The 17,338-nt window shown below is 40.8% G+C and overlaps 1 protein-coding gene across 2 annotated transcripts in view; it reads left to right on the top strand.

The window, feature by feature from the left end:
* AVEN (apoptosis and caspase activation inhibitor) overlaps window positions 1-17,338 on the top strand; it is a 186,929-nt gene that overhangs the window by 43,044 nt on the left and 126,547 nt on the right. The window contains exon 3 of one of the 2 annotated variants that reach the window (XM_077939073.1): window positions 4,040-4,132. The exons of the other annotated variant lie outside the window; for it this stretch is intronic. Coding sequence (XP_077795199.1) covers window positions 4,040-4,132 — 93 coding nt within the window. The remainder of the gene's footprint in view (window positions 1-4,039; window positions 4,133-17,338) is intronic. 2 annotated transcript variants of the gene reach the window in all.

The following is a 17,338-nucleotide window of genomic DNA, read 5'->3' as shown; positions in this document are numbered from 1 at the left end:
GGTGTGGATGTCCTTTTTGTTGATGTTGATGCTAGTCCTTTCTGTTTGTTAGTTTTTCTTCTAAGAGGTCCCTCAGCTGCTCAGCTGCAGGTCTGTTGGAGTTTGCTGGAGGTCCACTCCAGACCATGTTTGCCTGGGTTATCACCAGCGGAGGCTGCAGAACAGCAAATATTGCAGAACAGCAAATATTGCTGCCTGATTCTTCCTCTGGAAGCTTCATCTCAGAGGGGCACCCGCCTGTATGAAGTGTCTGTCGGCCCCTACTGGGAGGTGTCTCACAGTCAGGCTACACGGGGGTCAGGGACCCACTTGAGGAGGCAGTCTGTCCATTCTCAAACACCATGCTTGGAGAACCACACCTCTCTTCAGAGCTGTCAGACAGGGACGTTTAAGTCTGCAGAAGTTTCTGCTGCTGTTTGTTCAGCTATGCCCTGCCCCCAGGGGTGGGGTCTACAGAGGCAGCAAGCCTTTCAGAGCTGTGGTGGCCTCCGCCCAGTATGAACTTCCCCAGCCACCATGTTTACCTACTCAAGCCTCAGCAATGGCAGACGCCCCTCCCCCTGCCAGACTGCTGCCTCGCAGGTCTGTCTCAGACTGCTGCGCTGGCAGTAAGCAAGGCTCCATGGGCGTGGGACCCACCGAGCCAGGCACAAGATGTAATCTCCTGGTGTGCCATTTGCTAAGACTGTTGGAAAAGTGCAGTATTTGGTTGGGAGCGTCCGGATTTTCCAGGTATAGTCTGTCACGGCTTCCCTGGGCTAGGAAAGGGAAATCCGCTGACCCCTTGCACTTCCGGCGTGAGTTGATGTCTCGACCTGCTTCAGCTTGCCCTCCGTGGGGTGCACCCACTGTCCAAGCAGTCCCAGTGAGATGAACTAGGTACCTCAGTTGGGAATGCAGAAATCACCATCTTCTGTGTCAGTCATGCTGGGAGCTGCAGCAGCATTTTAAAAACCTAAATGATATAATGACCTACTAATGGCTTATGACCTGCAATTTGGAGTGGTCTGAAGTATCTGATTCATTTAATCATTTCAGTAACTTCGAAAAAATGTCTTGAGATGGTGAGTTTCTTCACACGCTCTGCACAGTTCACAGACGGGGAATCTCTTACTCCCTGGAGAGACCAGGGACAGCAATGAGACTGAGCAGGAGCTGGGTCACAAAATCGTTTGCTACATTCTTTTTTTTTTTTTTGAGACGGAGTCTCACTCTGTCGCCCAGGCTGGGGTGCAGTGGCACGATCTCGGCTCACTGCAAGCTCCGCCTCCCGGGTTCACGCCATTCTCCTTCCTCAGCCTCCTGAGTAGCTGGGACTACAGGTGCCCACCACCGTGCCCGGCTAATTTTTTTTTTTGTATTTTTAGTAGAGACAGGGTTTCACCGTGGTCTCAATCTCCTGACCTTGTGATCCGCCCGCCTTGGCCTCCCAAAGTGCTGGGAGTACAGGCGTGGCCACTGCGCCCGTCATACATTCTTTTGCAACCATTTTAGATTGGTGGAGAGAGGTAACATAATTACCGTGTACTTCAGTCTTCTAAACAGTATATACCCTTTTGGTTTCCATTTTCTGTGTTTCTTTATGAGTATATAATTTCTCTATTATGTACCAAAGTAGTGAAATTAGGAGCTATTTATCAACCTTTAAAATTTTGATTTTGATGCTGAACATTGAAGTTTGGCCTGTGATGTGATAGTTTTCTTTTGACAATGTGGTTTAGTGTAAGGAATACAGGCCACCAACTCAAAGAAATGTGGATTTGAATCTACTTCTGTCATGACTCTGTCTACCCTTGGGCAATCCTGTTTCTCCATGTAGGAAGAGCAAGAATAGAAGTAACAGTGCTTGATTTGATGATGCCAGCGTCTTATCTTAAATTTACCACAGATTTGAGTTCTGCTTAATATGTAAACATGGTGCCTACTTTTAGTATTTATTGAATTTTTTTGCTAATAGAACCTTAGTTATCTGTATTCAGTGAAGTCAAATTTCTTTGTTCCTTGAATGCTAGACATAAATAGCATTGGTTGTTAACAGAATTTATTTATATTTTTCTGAGAAATTAAAAGTTCTTGGATATAATATCCTTGATTGTTGAGTCGTTTATTGAATGCAAGTGTGGTTCTGAGTCTCAAAGAATTTAAAAGTCAGTGGTCTTAGGTTAAGTAATAAAAATAAGTGTTTCCCCCCTTTCTCTTACTTGTAGTTGTTCCCGTCTATCATTGTTCATCTGTTTTTCTCTTCTATCTCAGTGTTTGTTTGCCACGTGCCCTGAAGGATGGCCACTGTCATCACAGTGAGATGTAATCCAGATTTGGTTTCTCAGACAAAGGCTCTATGCTTCTTTCTTTCTTTCTTTCTTTCTTTCTTTCTTTCTTTCTTTCTTTCTTTCTTTCTTTCTTTCTTTCTTTCTTTCTTTCTCTCTCTCTCTCTCTCTCTCTCTCTCTCTCTCTCTCTCTCTCTCTCTTTCTGTATTCATCTTTTTAAAAAGTAATTTCAATTTTTATTCTGGATTCAGGGAGTACATGTTCAGGTTTGTTACCTGGGTATATTGCATGATGCTGATGCAGAGGTTTGGGATACAATGGATCCTGTCACCCGGGTACTAAGCATAGTACTTAATAGTTAGTTTTTCAACCCTTGCCCACTCTCTCTCCCCTCTCTAGTAGTTCTCAGTGTTTATTGTTGCCATCTTTATGTCCATAGTACCCAGTGTTTAGCTTCCACTTATAAGTGAGAAGGTGCAGTCTTTAGTTTTCTGTTCTGGTGTTAGTTTGCTTAGGCTAATGGCCTCCAACTGCATCCATGTTGCTGCAAAGGATATGATTATCGCCACATAGTATTCCGAGATGTGTATGTACCACATTTTCTGTATCCAGTGCACTACTGATGGGCACCTAGGTTGATTCCATGTCTTTGCTCTTGTGAAAAGTGCTGCAATGAACATACACTTGCATATGTCTTCTTGGTAGAAAGATTTCTTTTCTTTTGGATATATACCCGGTAATGGGATTGCTAGGTCGAATGGTAGTTCTGTTTTCAGTTCTTTGAGAAACCTCCAAACAGCTTTCTACAGTGACTGAACTAATTTCCATTCCTACCAACAGTATGTAAACATTCCCTTTTCTCCACAGCCTCATCAGCATCTGTTTTTTTCTTCCTTTCTTTTTTTTTTTTTTTTTTGACGTTTTAGTAATAGCCATTCTGCGTGATGTGACATGATATCTCATTGTGGTTTTGATTTGCATTTCTCTGATGATTAGTGATATTGGGCATTTTTTCATATGTTAGTTGGCTACTTGTATGTCATCTTTTGAGAAGTGTTTCTTCATGTCTTTTGCCCATTTTAAAATGGGGTTGTTTTTTACTTGTTCAGCTGTTGAAGTTCCTTATACATTATTAGACCTTTGTCAGATTACATAGTTTTCTAATATTTTCTCTCATTCTATAGATTATCTGTTTATACTGTTGATAGTTTTTTTTGTTTTGTTTTGTTTTTTGCTGAGCAGAAACTCTTTAGTTTAATTAGGTCTCACCTGTCAATTTTTGGTTTTGTTGCAATCGCTTTTGAGGACTTAAGGACTCAAAAGTTTTCCCTTGGTATCCAAGAGGGATGGTTTCAGGATGCCTGTGGATACCAAAATCTAGGAATACTCAAGTCTCTGATATAAAATGGCACAATATTTTAATATAACCTATGCAAAAAGTATAGATATCTTCCTTTATATACTTTAAATCATCTTTAAATCACTTGTAATATCTAATGCAATGTAAGTGCTATGTAAACTTATACTGTATTATTTTTTATTTGTATTTTTGTTGTTGTATTGTTATTTTAATATAATTTTCTTTATTCATTTATTTTTAGAGAGACAGGGTCTTCCTCTGTCACCCAGGCTGGAGTGCAATGGCATGATCATAGCTCGCTGCAGCCTCGACCTCCTGGGCTCAAGCGATCCTCCTGCCCCAGCCTCCTTAGTAGTTAGGACTATAGATGTGTGCCGCCCACGCCTGGCTGATTTCTTCATTTTTTTATAGAGACAGGAGCTTGCTATGTTGCTTTGGCTGGTCTTGAACTGCTGGTCTCAAGTGATCCTCCCACTTTGGCCTCCGAAAGTGCTGAGATGACAGGTGTGAACCACTGTGCCTGGCCAGTATTGTTATTTTTTATTTTTTAAAAATATTTTTGATCTGTGGTTGGTTAAGTCCACCAATAAGTGGGGTTGCCTGTATGTTATTTTTTCTTCCCAAATTAGCTGGACCTCTGGTCCAATTCTCAGATGTTATTTGGAAGATAGGCCTTTATCTAGGAGTAGAGAATATAGACCTTTATCTAAGAGTAGCGAATACAGCTTAACATATATTCTCTAAGTAGATTTCCATTGTAACAGTGAACGTTTGAAGACTGGTAATTAAAAAGTGAATTTCTGTTTCACACACAGTGTATGTATATGTTGATGCTCACTTTGGAAGATAGTTTGCCATTTTCTGATAAAACTGAAGATCTAGCACTTTCACCCTTACAGGATACTCTAGAGCAGAGGTCCCCAACCTTTTTGGCACCAGGGACCGGTTTTGTAGAAGACAGTTTTTCCACAGACTGGGGTGGGGATGATGGTTTCAGGGTGATTCAAGCACGTTACATTTATTGTGTGCTTTCTTTCTATTATTATTACATTGTGATATATGGTGAAATAATTATACAACTCACCATAATGTAGAATCAATGGGAGTCCTAAGCTTGTTTTCTTGCAACTGGACGGTCCCATCTGGGAATGATGGGAGACAGTGACAAATGATCAGGCATTAGATTCTCATAAGGAGCTTGCATGCAACCTGGATCCCTCGCATGCGCAGTTCACAATAGGGTTTGGCTCCTATGAGAATCTAATGCTGCTGCTGATCTGACAGGAGGCGGAGCTCAGGCCGTAATGCAAGCAGTTGGGGGTGGCTGTAAATAGAGAAGAATCTTCGCACACTTGCCCACCACTCGCCTCCTGCTATGCAGCCCGGTTCCTAACAGGCCACAGATCGGTACTGATCCATGGTCTGGGGGATGGGGACCCCCTGCTCTAGAGAAACTCTAGCACGAATATTCACAGCTGTATGTTCAGAAGTGCCTCAGATGGAAGCAATACAAATATTCATTAACAGTGGAATGAATACTTAAATAAGTGGATGAATCTTTTCAACATAGCATGAAGTAAAAGAAACATGCCCACAGAATTCTTTAGTATGATTCTATTTATGTAAAGTTCAAACACAAGAAAAAAACCCAAGTTTTTAGGGATGTGTATTTAAATATTAAAGTGACAATCAAGGAAATGATTATTCCAGATATCAGGATTGCGGTCACCTCTAGTGGGGAGATGAGGAGGGCCAGATAGCAGGTGTGGTGGTGGCAGTATTCTATTTCCTGTCCTGGATGATGATCATTTATGTTCGTTTAATAATTATTCTTTAAGCTCATATGTATTATCAGTTTTTTTTTTTATTTTACAGATCTCTTTTTTTTTTTTTAAGACGGAGTCTTGCTCTGTCACCCAGGCTGGACTGCAGTGGCCGGATCTCAGCTCACTGCAAACTCTGCCTCCCAGGTTTACGCCATTCTCCTTTCTCAGTCTCCCGAGTAGCTGGGACTACAGGCACCCGCCACCTCGCCCAGCTAGTTTTTTGTATTTTTTTAGTAGAGACGGGGTTTCACCGTGTTAGCCAGGATGGTCTTGATCTCCAGACCTCGTGATCCGCCCGTCTCGGCCTCCCAAAGTGCTGGGATTACAGGCTTGAGCCACCGTGCCCGGCCTGATCTCTTTATAAAAGAAATAAAAATCTTTAAAAGCAAATTTCTAATGGTAAAATTTCTGTTACCACCATAGAGGTGGGAACCATTTTTGGAGAGGCAGCCCTTTCCAGCCTGCTTACTTCTACTTGTGCCACACAGGCACTGCCTGCTCTGTTTGTTTCTGGCCATGGACAGTGACACCCTCATTTTTATTAGTGGTGGATATGGGAAAGGGGACGGTTGTTCAAAGTCATACTTTTTCTGGTAGGACTGTGAGTCTTTAGGTATCTTTGTAGAACTCTTTCTGTAAGTCTCTGAAAGAGATACTCATGCCTTTGGCTTTTCTTCTTGAGCAGTATTCTTGCAGTTCTAAGTTACATTTCAAGAGCTTTGAAAATGGCACTGTATTCTTACCTTCAAACGTAAAAAGTCAGATCTATGAGAAATTTCTTCTGCCCTTCACTTTTTTTCCCCAAAAGTTGAATCATTGAATTCATGCCATATGCATTGTCTATTCCTTTCAAGATGTCACAGATAGCCAGAGTTAGAAAAATGTTTAACAGCGTGACCAGAATGCACTGGATCAATATTCAAGATAAACAGGGGGAAAAATATTATGTGCAAGTCTATAAACACTATTTTTAGAGATACAAATAAAAACAAAATAACCAGACTGCTGTTTGGTCAGTATAGTTGTTGACTCTGCATATTTTTGCTTAAAACTATTCTATATTTTCTTCAATTTAATTTGATGAAAAGCTGTTTTGGGTAGGAAATTTTAATTGTAATGACATTTGAATTTCTTCCCTCCTCTGTATCCTTGTGTCAACAATTAGACTGAAGGGAAAAGAAAGGATATTACTCTAGCAGCCTGTACTTTTAAATTAAACCTCAAATCTTTTCTTTCCATGAGGCAACAAGACAGTTTTACGTGTCCTCATTGATGCAGTTCCTTTTTCCCCTCTTCTGGTATGGTATATAGTTTGTACTAATATAGTCTCATATTACAACGGCAATATAGTAGAAGATTCTTCCCTTTGATATTTTAAAACATCTGAAATAACACAAGCAGAACTATACATTAAAAAATTTTTTTGTTTGTTATGGCTAACAAGGCTAAAAAAATTTTCAACTGGATAACCAAAAAAAAAAAAAAAAAAAAGGAAAAAAGGAAAACTCCAACAACAAAAAAACCTTTCCTTATAGCTGAATGTTGAATATTGGGCCTAATTTGATTTTCTTTTTAAAAACCTTCAAAAGATACAAGCAGAATCTGTGTGCTAAACTGCTAGTCTCCAGCGCCATTTTGTGTTTTCTGTTGTTTTGAGACAATTCTTTGTTTTTACTGCTCCAGCTGCATCATTTTCATCATCCTGAACTTTCATTTTCCTGCCCTGAAGTTGTATATTTCCTTTAGCAGATCCAGCCTAGGCAGCTTTATTTCCGTTTCCTTTTCCTTTAAATCTATGACCTTTTGAGTCTCATTTGTTTAGGGATTCTTGGTGATTTTACATGAGTTTTTTTCAGTGTTTCTTTTTCTACCTTTCCGTCTAGTACTTTCCACATCGCTTCCTTGTTTCTTAGTCATAGGTTACAATTACTGGCTGCTTCTGCTTTATTTAGTATTTCTTTAGCTTTTTTCTTAAATAGAATTAATCTCTTTTTTGCTCTACTACTAAAGTGTATCCATTTTATTTCCCCATGATTTGAGAAAAGGATATGTGGGTGCTTTCTACAGGTCAGATTATCTAAGTCACCCCAAAATTTCAGCAAACATCTAATCTAGACATGTCATTTGAGCATCCTCAGCACTTCTTTTTTTTTTTTTTTTTTAAGTTTATTTTTGTGGGTCCATAGTAGGTATATGTATTTACTGGGTATATGGGATATTTTGGTACAGGTGTGCAATGCATAATAATCACATCATGGAAAATGGGGTATCCATCCTCTCAGGCGTTTTATCCTTTACAGCACTTCCATTTTTCTTCTTGCTCTTGCTTCGCTCTGAGTTTAGTGTATACTTTGTTTTGCTTCATTCTTTTTTTGCAAAATAATCCTCCTTGAAAAGTATTAGAAAGTCTGTGTTTTTATACCAGGGTTCAGGGCCGGGGTCTCTATAAACTTTTTATTGGATTTAATAGTATCAGACACTGCAAATGTTGATTGCTTAAATGCTTTGTGTAATGTTTTTCTCATTTGAATATTTAGTGCTTGACCTTTATCTTCTAATCTTTAAAAGATTAGACATAAAAGAATTATGTCATCAGGGGTTGCATCCATTGGGAAGCCTTTCATATGAATGGATCTGGTTTTACATCATTTTTTTCTATACTCATCAGTTGCCAGAGAGACATTTTGTACTAATCAGAGGGAGGTTTGTTTGGAAATCTTCCAATTTTAGTTTTATCTGTATTTTCATTAGTTCTGCCTTTGATTTGTTCAATGCTTCTGTTATATTAAAATCTGTTGTTAGGTAATTTAACCTGTTGAATTTTGTTATTTCCAGTGGTATCCAGCTTTCATCCAATTTAGTCTGTTCCTCTAAAAAATTTGTCTTATGGCAAATTAAAGTCATCAACATAATACTTGATTTGATGGTGGTAGGTTTCAGTCCCCAAAGCAGCCACTGTTTTCACTATCACCATTTTTGGCTGCTGTGGTTATCTTTCTGGTCCCAGGCCCCCAGAGCCGAGCCATAGGATCGCTAGCAGAGACTGTACTCTCAAGTTCACATGAAGGACTGAATGTTTACTTTTATTATTAGATAATTTAAACTAGTTATACTGGACTTAGCTTAATGAGAGAACATTAGTGACTCTTTTTTGAGTTTAACTTGTATTCCAGATACTCTTCTGGTTACCAAATGACTTGTATTCCAGTTACTCTTCAGTTAGACAACTGGCTGCATCATCAGATCATCTGGGTACTACATTGTTTTCTTTTTTTTTTTTTTTTTTTTTCAGACAGGGTCTCACTCTGTCGCCCATGCTGGAGGGTAGTGGCATGATCTTGGCGGCTCACTGCCACCTCCGCCTCCCAGGTTCAAGCAATTCTTTTGCCTTAGCCTCCTGAGTAGCTGGGACTATAGGCACGCACCACAATGCCCGGCTAATTTTTGTTTTGTTTTGTTTTTTTGTTTTTTGAGACGGAGTCTCACCCTGTTGCCCAGGCTGGATTGTAATGGTGCAATCTCGGCTCACTGCAACCCTCTGCCCTCCGGGTTCAAGTGATTCTCCTGCCTCAGCCTCCCGAGTAGCTGGGATTACAGGCGCCCACCACCACGCCTGGCTAATTTTGTGTATTTTTAGTAGAGACGGGGTTTCACCATGTTGGCCAGGCTGGTCTCAACTCCTGACTTCAAGTGATCCTCCTTCTTTGGCCTCCCAAAGTGCTGGGATTAGAGGTGTGAGCCACTGTGCCCGGCCTCATCTGGGTACCATGTTCTAATAGCATCTAGTGTATCCCTCTCAAGTGCTATTGTCTCTTCTTTGTATGATTATCTTTTTTCTTTTTTATTATACTTTAAGTTCTAGGGTACATATGCACAACGTGCAGGTTTGTTACATATGTGTACATGTGCCATGTTGGTGTGCTGCACCCATTAACTCATCATTTACATTAGGTATATCTCCTAATGCTATCCCTCCCCCCTCCCCCCACCCCACAACAGGCCCCAGTGTGTGATGTTCCCCTTCCCGTGTCCAAGTGATCTCATTGTTCAATTCCCACCTATGAGTGAGAACATGCGGTGTTTGGTTTTCTGTTCTTGCGATAGTTTGCTGAGAATGATGGTTTCCAGCTGCATCCATGTCCCTACAAAGGACATGAACTCATCCTTTTTTATGGCTGCATAGTATTCCATGGTATATATGTGCTACATTTTCTTAATCCAGTCTGTCATTGATGGTGTATGATTATCTTATGGACTCATAACTCTCCTTAAAAAAATTAAGATTATTTTAGGTGGGTTTTGGGAAGGAGAGCAAATAAGTGCTTCTGATCAATGTCATATTTAATTGGAGTTGACGAATTCTCTTTACTTGCTCTAGAAAGATAATAAAAGGTTATTTTTGATAAAGTCCTTAAAATCAGGGTAGAACCTCTTCTAAAAACACATGAAACATGAATTCAGAGACTACGAAAAGGGACAGCTGTAGCATTAGTATTGTGGTAGGAAAGGCATCTTTTCAGTAGTGTACCTGAGGTGTAGTGTATGTGTTTAGGTTTAGGTAGTAGAACAGAAGGAACACTTGGTGGGTGTCAGGGGATCTTAGTTTTGGTTTTGGTTTTGGTTATCTTAGAACCTTTTTTAACTCCAAACAAAACCAACTGTTAGAAATAATATCTCCTTGCTTCCATCTAGGGATAGTTGTGAAGATCATGTGGAATTATTTTACAAATTATAAACTTCTATACAAAAGCTACGAATTACTTTTTAGGTGAAGAGAAGCAAATTGTTGGGTTGGAATATACTGTGGGTCACATTTAAAATTAGGTCATTAACATGAGGCTGTCATTAAAATATCCAAGCATCGTACTAACATATATATGTAATTAGAAAAATAAAACAAATAACCATTAACTCATTTTCTCTTTTATTTAGCTTTTTTTTGTGTGTATGTGATTTGTTCAACTGTTTTAACTTCTGCAACTATAGAGGTGATACAGGGAACTTGAAAGATGATTAAAAATAAGAAAAACAGGATGTATGATGAAAGGTTTAGGATGCTAAGCAAAAGAAGTCTGAGAAATGGTTTAATAATTTGTGTTTTCCAAGTTGTAAAGACAAAGGAAAAAAAAATCAAATCTACTTAAACTAAAATGCAGGGGATTTAGATTAGCCATTTGTGTTATGAGTGTTAACTGGGCATCCAAGGGAGAGTTGGGAAATCACCTTTACTGAAAAACTTTCAAAATGGGTTTGGTTTCATTTAATGGAAATGGGTTCAACAATGGTCCTTCTTGCTGCATGGGATAGAGTAAGGTTATTTATTAAGGAGTTTTTTCAACCCTGTAATTCTGTTCTCTTGGCTTTTAATTTTGTGATAATTCTACAGTGTTTTTTACCTGTGTGTTAAGCGAGCACACTCAGTGTCCTCAGAAGGGTTAGGCTTAATAGGCACGGTGTGTGTGTGTAAATGAGCCCTGTGGCCACTAGTGACGCTGCAGCCGCAGGTGACCTTAAGCTAACAAGCTGATGGTGGTCGTCAGTGCTGTCATTTCCTGAAACCTACCAGGTGAGGCTCTGTGTGAGATGTGTTACATGGGCACTTTCTCCATTTCATTAAATCCTAGCTTTAACCTAATAGGGTAGATTTCATTATCTCTCTTCTATACATGTTGAAACTAAGCCTTAGAAATAAAGTTCAACAATTTGTACAAAATTCTCATATCTCTTAGGTAGCAGAATCAGGATTCGATTTTAAGTATGCCTGACTTCAAAGTTGGAATTTTTTGCACTTGATACTATTCATTAAAATTGAAATATATGGCCGGGCGTGGTGGCTCACGCCTGTAATCCCAGCACTTTGGGAGGCCGAGGTGGGCGGATCACAAGGTCAGGAGATCGAGACCATGGTGAAACCCCGTCTCTACTAACAATAGAAAAAATTAGCGGGGCGCAGGGGCGGGCGCCTGTAGTCCCAGCTACTTGGGAGGCTGAGGCAGGAGAATGGCGTGAACCCGGGAGGCGGAGCTTGCAGTGAGCCGAGATTGCGCCACTGCACTCCAGCCTGGGCGACAGAGCGAGACTCCGTCTCAAAAAAAAAAAAAAAAAAAGAAATATATATAGTTGATCATCTGAAACTAAAAAAAAAAAAAAACTCTATGTTTTTCTATATCACTGTCTAAGATACACATTTTTTGTTCGTTTCTGCAAAAAAAGAAGCTGTGTTGTTTACACTTGGTCTGCAGCTTCAGGGAGGGTTTGTGGTTGGTTAAGAAGCTGCCTTTGGGCTGGAGGCAGACACCTGGACTGAAGCCTCAAGGCTTGGGAGCTGCAGCCAGGCCTCAGGGCACTGCACTGCGAGGCTCCCAGTCGTGTGGGAGGGTGAGTCTTTTGGCCTATGGAAGTTGGTCCGGTGGTTTTCCTTCTTGATGCATTTCACCTCCTTGTGTAGACAGTCACAGAGAATGCGGGTCTGTGTGGCTATAACGCAGGGCATGCAGACCCATGGTTAGGGTTTTCCCTGGGGCCAGGACAGCTTCCTTGGCATCCAGGGTGTGACCCCACCCATCCTGGGGCAGCGTCTGCATGCAGCGCTGATTATGAATCTTGTAGGCATGCTTGGCATGCTAGTTTGCCAGCTTGTAGCAGAAGTGGTTCCTGCCTTCTGGGGCCACACTGTTGCAGTTGAAACAAAAGCCCAAAGAGAGAAAGAGAGAAGTAGAGGAGGCCCACAGATACAGGTGGACCAAGCAGCTGGCAGCAGCCTTGACCTCGGTAGAATAATTCTGGTAGATTTCGGAACTCATGTTGGTTGGAGATAAAAACCATTGTTAGCTGGTCTGAGAAGAAGGGGATAGGCAAGGAGATGGTCCCAGAGGAGAGGAGAGTGGAGCGTAATCAGAGACTGGAGTAGGGGAAGACTCTGAGTCTGTGGGTTTATTCCATCCTAACACTGTGGAGGCAAGACACTGCCTGGTGGCTGTCCATTGTTTTTCTCTTTTCTTTTCCTTGCCTTTCCCCTTTCCCTTCCCCTTTTGTTAAATAAAAAGCAAGCCAGCATAATAAATGAATTTGATCTTAGTTTATCAAATGAAAAAACCTTCAAATGTACCTTTTCCAACTGAAAGGTGACATGTGCAAAAGAATAAAGCACATGTGGGATACTGCATTGTACATTCTTAGTCATTGTCATGTGTGGAGTGGGATGGAAAGAATATCCTCACATGATTTGTTGTGAGAATACTACATTGGTCTCAGAATTTTCAGTGACTTGATAATGGAATTAATGCTAATGAATTATGAATATATACTGTTTAATTTAGTGGCATTGAGTGGTGAGGATGTCAACATACTGCTTTTCATAACCCGTGGTGATAATTCCTCTTGGAAAAGTAAATCTATATTTTATCTGTTTATTTAGCACTTGAAAAGAACCTGGGCTGGGCGCGGTGGCTCACACCTGTAATCCCAGCACTTCGGGAGGCCAAGGTAGGCAGATCACAAGGTCAGGTGATTGAGACCATCCTGGCTAACACAGTGAAACCCCGTCTCTACTAAAAATACAAAAATTAGCTGGGCGTGGTGGTGGGTGCCTGTAGTCCCAGCTACTTGGGAGGCTGAGGCAGGAGAATCGCTTGAACCTGGGGGGCGGAGGTTGCAGTGAGCCAAGATTGTGCCACTGCACTCCAGCCTGGGCGACAAAGCGAGACTCCATCTCAAAAAAACAACAACAACAAAAAAACGAACCTGATATAGAGCCTTATGGTCATGATCTGTTATATCCTGTGTATTGCACATGAAGGGAAATATTGTCTTTAATAATGGTACTGCTGGTTTTTTAAAATCATTAAGTTTCAGAAAGCTTGCTTTCTTCACCTCTTACTTTCTAGCTAAGCAGATACTTAATGTGGTTTTATATTTACCTTTAAAATTCTGTAGTTGTGGAGTCTTCTGCCTTGTGTTTGTAAAGAGTTTATAAAAATTTCCAGTGAACTGTGGGGTTTTCATGAATAACCCCGAGAAACAAAAATCAACTTAATAGAATCCTAAATGTGTTATGTCGTCATGAATTTCTCCCTCCATGGGGGAATGCTGTGTGAGTCAGATTTGTCAGAGCGATATCAGGCACCTGGAATTTCTGGCATTCTGCCGTTGAGAGAATCACGAACCTTTCAGTATTAGAGAAGAATCCTCAGAGATAGTTCTTTCACTGAACATTTCTTGAACTTCTATTTTTGAACATTTCCTAGAAATTAATAGAATGAAGCTTAAAAAGATTAAGTGACTGTGTACATGGTCGCAGAATTGGGAACAGTAGTCTTTGGCTTCAAACTTAAGATTTCTAGCTTATAGGTACTTAGTTACCAAACGCTAAGGAATCAGGTGTATCATGCACCATGCCAAGTGCGGAGGGTACAGAAATGCCTGTCACACACTGCCTGTCTGTCTTTTTTTTTTTTTGAGACGGAGTCTCGCTCTGCCACCCAGGCTGGAGTGCAGTGGCCGGATCTCGGCTCACTGCAAGCTCCGCCTCCTGGGTTTACGCCATTCTCCTGCCTCAGCCTCCCGAGTAGCTGGGACTACAGGCGCCCGCCACCTCGCCCGGCTAGTTTTTTTTTTTTTTTTTTTGTATTTTTTTAGTAGAGACGGGGTTTCACCGTGTTAGCCAGGATGGTCTCGATCTCCTGACCTCGTGATCCGCCCGTCTCGGCCTCCCAAAGTGCTGGGATTACAGGCTTGAGCCACCGCGCCCGGCCCTTGTCTTTCAGAATATTGTTGGGAGAGCTGAAGTGCAGTGGCCCAGACTGCTCCTGGTGGGTATGTCAAGAATGCAAGGCTCTGACTGCTCCTTCTCTGTATTTCTCACAGTTGTGTTTTCAGCAAGCAACCCTGAGGGATGACGTAATATCTCCCCCAGGCTGCTTCCACTTGCTCAAGGAACTTACTCACTTACTGGAAGGAACGCTGAGCTGAGGGCGTGCACTCAGGTCAGTGTTCCTCTCAGATCACAAAGGAACACTCAGCTCAGTGTTCCTTCCCTGTGACAAAGCCCACAGCATGTACAGGACTCTTTGAATTACCACTTTGAGACGGGGGCGATGAGGAACCAACAAAAATTAACATGAGGTTTGACTACTGCTTTTGCCAGAGACACCTTTGTCTCTGGCCCAGGTGTCTCATGTCTTCTGCTAGCACCCATGAAACAGTAACAGGCTAACCTGTCAGCTTACAGATGGGGTGGAATCTCAGACCCTGCATAGTTATTGGCAAATATCTCTTGTGAGGTGATTTAGATGTGAGGAAACCAACAAATACAGTTCAGCGTGGCGGGTACAGAGTGCTGTGGGATAACCCAGGGAAGGTACCCAGTTCAGCTGGTCAAGGTCAGGAGGCTTTTCTGATTCCACTGCTCTCAAGGTGAAGATATTGGTGGGTTCATCTATTGAGGGGAGATCTTTTCATTGTTAGTGTATGACACAGGACATGTCACATGGTTCGTGATGACAGAGCTTGGTAAATGAGTGAGTGAACTGTTATTTGTGGTTATTGGGTGTGATTTACTGCATCAAAGGTTCCTTATGTTTGCTCTTAAAAGTTTGTCTCATTTTTAAAGACCAAAGTCCTGGGAACATGCTTGTTTTTCAATGAAAAGCAACTCATGTAGAAACCTACCATGAATAGGCCGGGCGCGGTGGCTCATACCGGTAATCCCAGCACTTTGGGAGGCCAAGACGGGTGGATCACCTGAGGTCAGGAGTTCGAGACCAGCCTGATCAACAGGGAGAAACCCTGTCTGTACCGAAAATACAAAATTAGCCAGCTGTGGTGGAGCATGCCTCTAATCCCAGCTACTCGGGAAGCTGAGGCAGGAGAATCACTTGAACCAGGGAGGTGGAGGTTGCAGTGAGCGGAGATCTCGCCATTGCACTCCAGCCTGGGCAACAAGAGTGAAACTCCGTCTCAAAAAAAGAAAAAAAATCCAAAAAATGAAAAACAAACAAAAAACCTACCATGAATCTATTCTAACAGGTGAGGAAAGTGGTTGAGTTTGCAGAATATCTTGTATGTAGATTAACTTAATACTAAATGACATTATGGTCCAATTACTTATTTTGTGAACTTTTTATTTTCTAATACTTTTTAGATTTTTCAGAAGAGTTACAAAGATAATACAGCGAGTTTCCATGTACCTTCTACCCAGCTTCCCCTAATATTATTATTTTATATAGCCATGATATCTTTATCAAAATGAAGAAATTAACATTGGTATACCACAGACTTTATTTGCATTTCTCCAGTTTTTTCCACTTATGTCCTTTTTCTCTTCTAACTTGGGATACCCCATTGCATTTATTCTTTGTATTTCCTTAGTCTCTTCTTATTTGTGACAGTTTCTTAGTCTTTTCTGAACTTGACACTTTTGAAGAGTAGACCATATTGTAGAATGTCCCTTAATTTGGGTTTTTCTTATTTTTATTTTTATTTTTCATGATGAGGCTGAGTTTATGGATTCTGGAGGAGAATACCCTAAGACGATGTACCTTTCTTGTTGGATCATGTCAGTGGACACAAAATATTTATAGGCCTTACTGCTGATGATGTTAACTCTGATCACGTAGTTACCTCTTAGTTACCACTTAGAAACCTCTGTCAGGTTTCTCCCTGTAAACTTCCTGTTTTTCCCTTTCCATTTATTGTTCACTAGCAGCGAGTCACTAAGTCCCGCTCGCACTCAAAACGATGGGAGTAAGCTTCATCCATGGAAGGAGGAATTTCTGGGCATGTGTTAAATACAATGACAGTAAATAATATTTTGAGGCTATGCAAAGATACTGTTTTTCCTTAAAAGTTCAGTGGAACTAGTTCTCTCTGAATGAAGCCGAGATTGCCTTGGACAAGAGGTCAAGTTATAATGACTAAATACTTGACCTTTTTATTTATGCTTTACTGCAGAGCTATCTATATTATAAATGGTGCTATTCTTGTGTCATTGAACCTTCTGTCAATTTCTTTGAAGAGTGGAAGCATTTATATTAACTGAATGGGGTTAATGAGGGTACATTTGTAAAACAAGGTGAAACATCAATAATTGATTTTAATTTCTTTCTCATTAATCAGTTACAAAAAGCTTATTTTATCTTTTGTCATTTGTTGCTTACCAAGTAAGAAGCCATATATATACATACATACATACATATATATACACACACACACACACACACAGTATGGACATATATGTATATGGTTAGCTATATCCCAAGTGATTTATATATCCATGTCTAAAATCCATTGCTTAGAAAAACCTGCCTTAATGTTGTGCTTCCTGTGCAAGAGACAGTCATGGTCCATGCAGTTAAGAGGTGCAGTCTTTCAAAAATTATCCCAACAAGAGTTGATGGGTAGGAAGTAGGCATGTCCCGGTGATCCAACAGTCATCCCAGGACATGCTAACCATTTGGCTGATCTCCCTCAGAAGTTGGGATAATTCTAAGGTAGCCTTTGTTGCCTTGGGGGTGGTGTCCAGATGGCCTGGTCCAGACAGAGAATGTGGTTAATGTGTTTTTAGATTCATAAGGGGAAAAAACATCATGGTGTTTGGATGTACAACATAACCACATTCCTTACTGCTGTTCTTGGAAATGCCATAACGTAGCAAATTCTTGTTTTCATTACTGAATTCAAAAATTTTGACTCAGAAGTGGTAGTATTTGGTGCAGTGCTAGATATGGGTACACACTTGTAGCATTAAAAAAAATTGTAAAATCTTAAAAACGATCAAGATATGGCAGTGCTGAGTTAATAGCAGTCAATCAAATTGAATTTGACCATTGGGACTGAGATTTGGCCTCTCAACCATATATTATTGCTTTGCTCCAGAAAATATTTT

Source organism: Macaca mulatta, chromosome 7 (assembly GCF_049350105.2).
Source record: "Macaca mulatta isolate MMU2019108-1 chromosome 7, T2T-MMU8v2.0, whole genome shotgun sequence".
In the NCBI taxonomy this organism is placed as follows: domain Eukaryota; kingdom Metazoa; phylum Chordata; class Mammalia; order Primates; family Cercopithecidae; genus Macaca; species Macaca mulatta.
The sequence above is the reverse complement of the archived record's forward strand: the minus strand, read 5'-3'. Positions and strand labels throughout refer to the sequence as shown.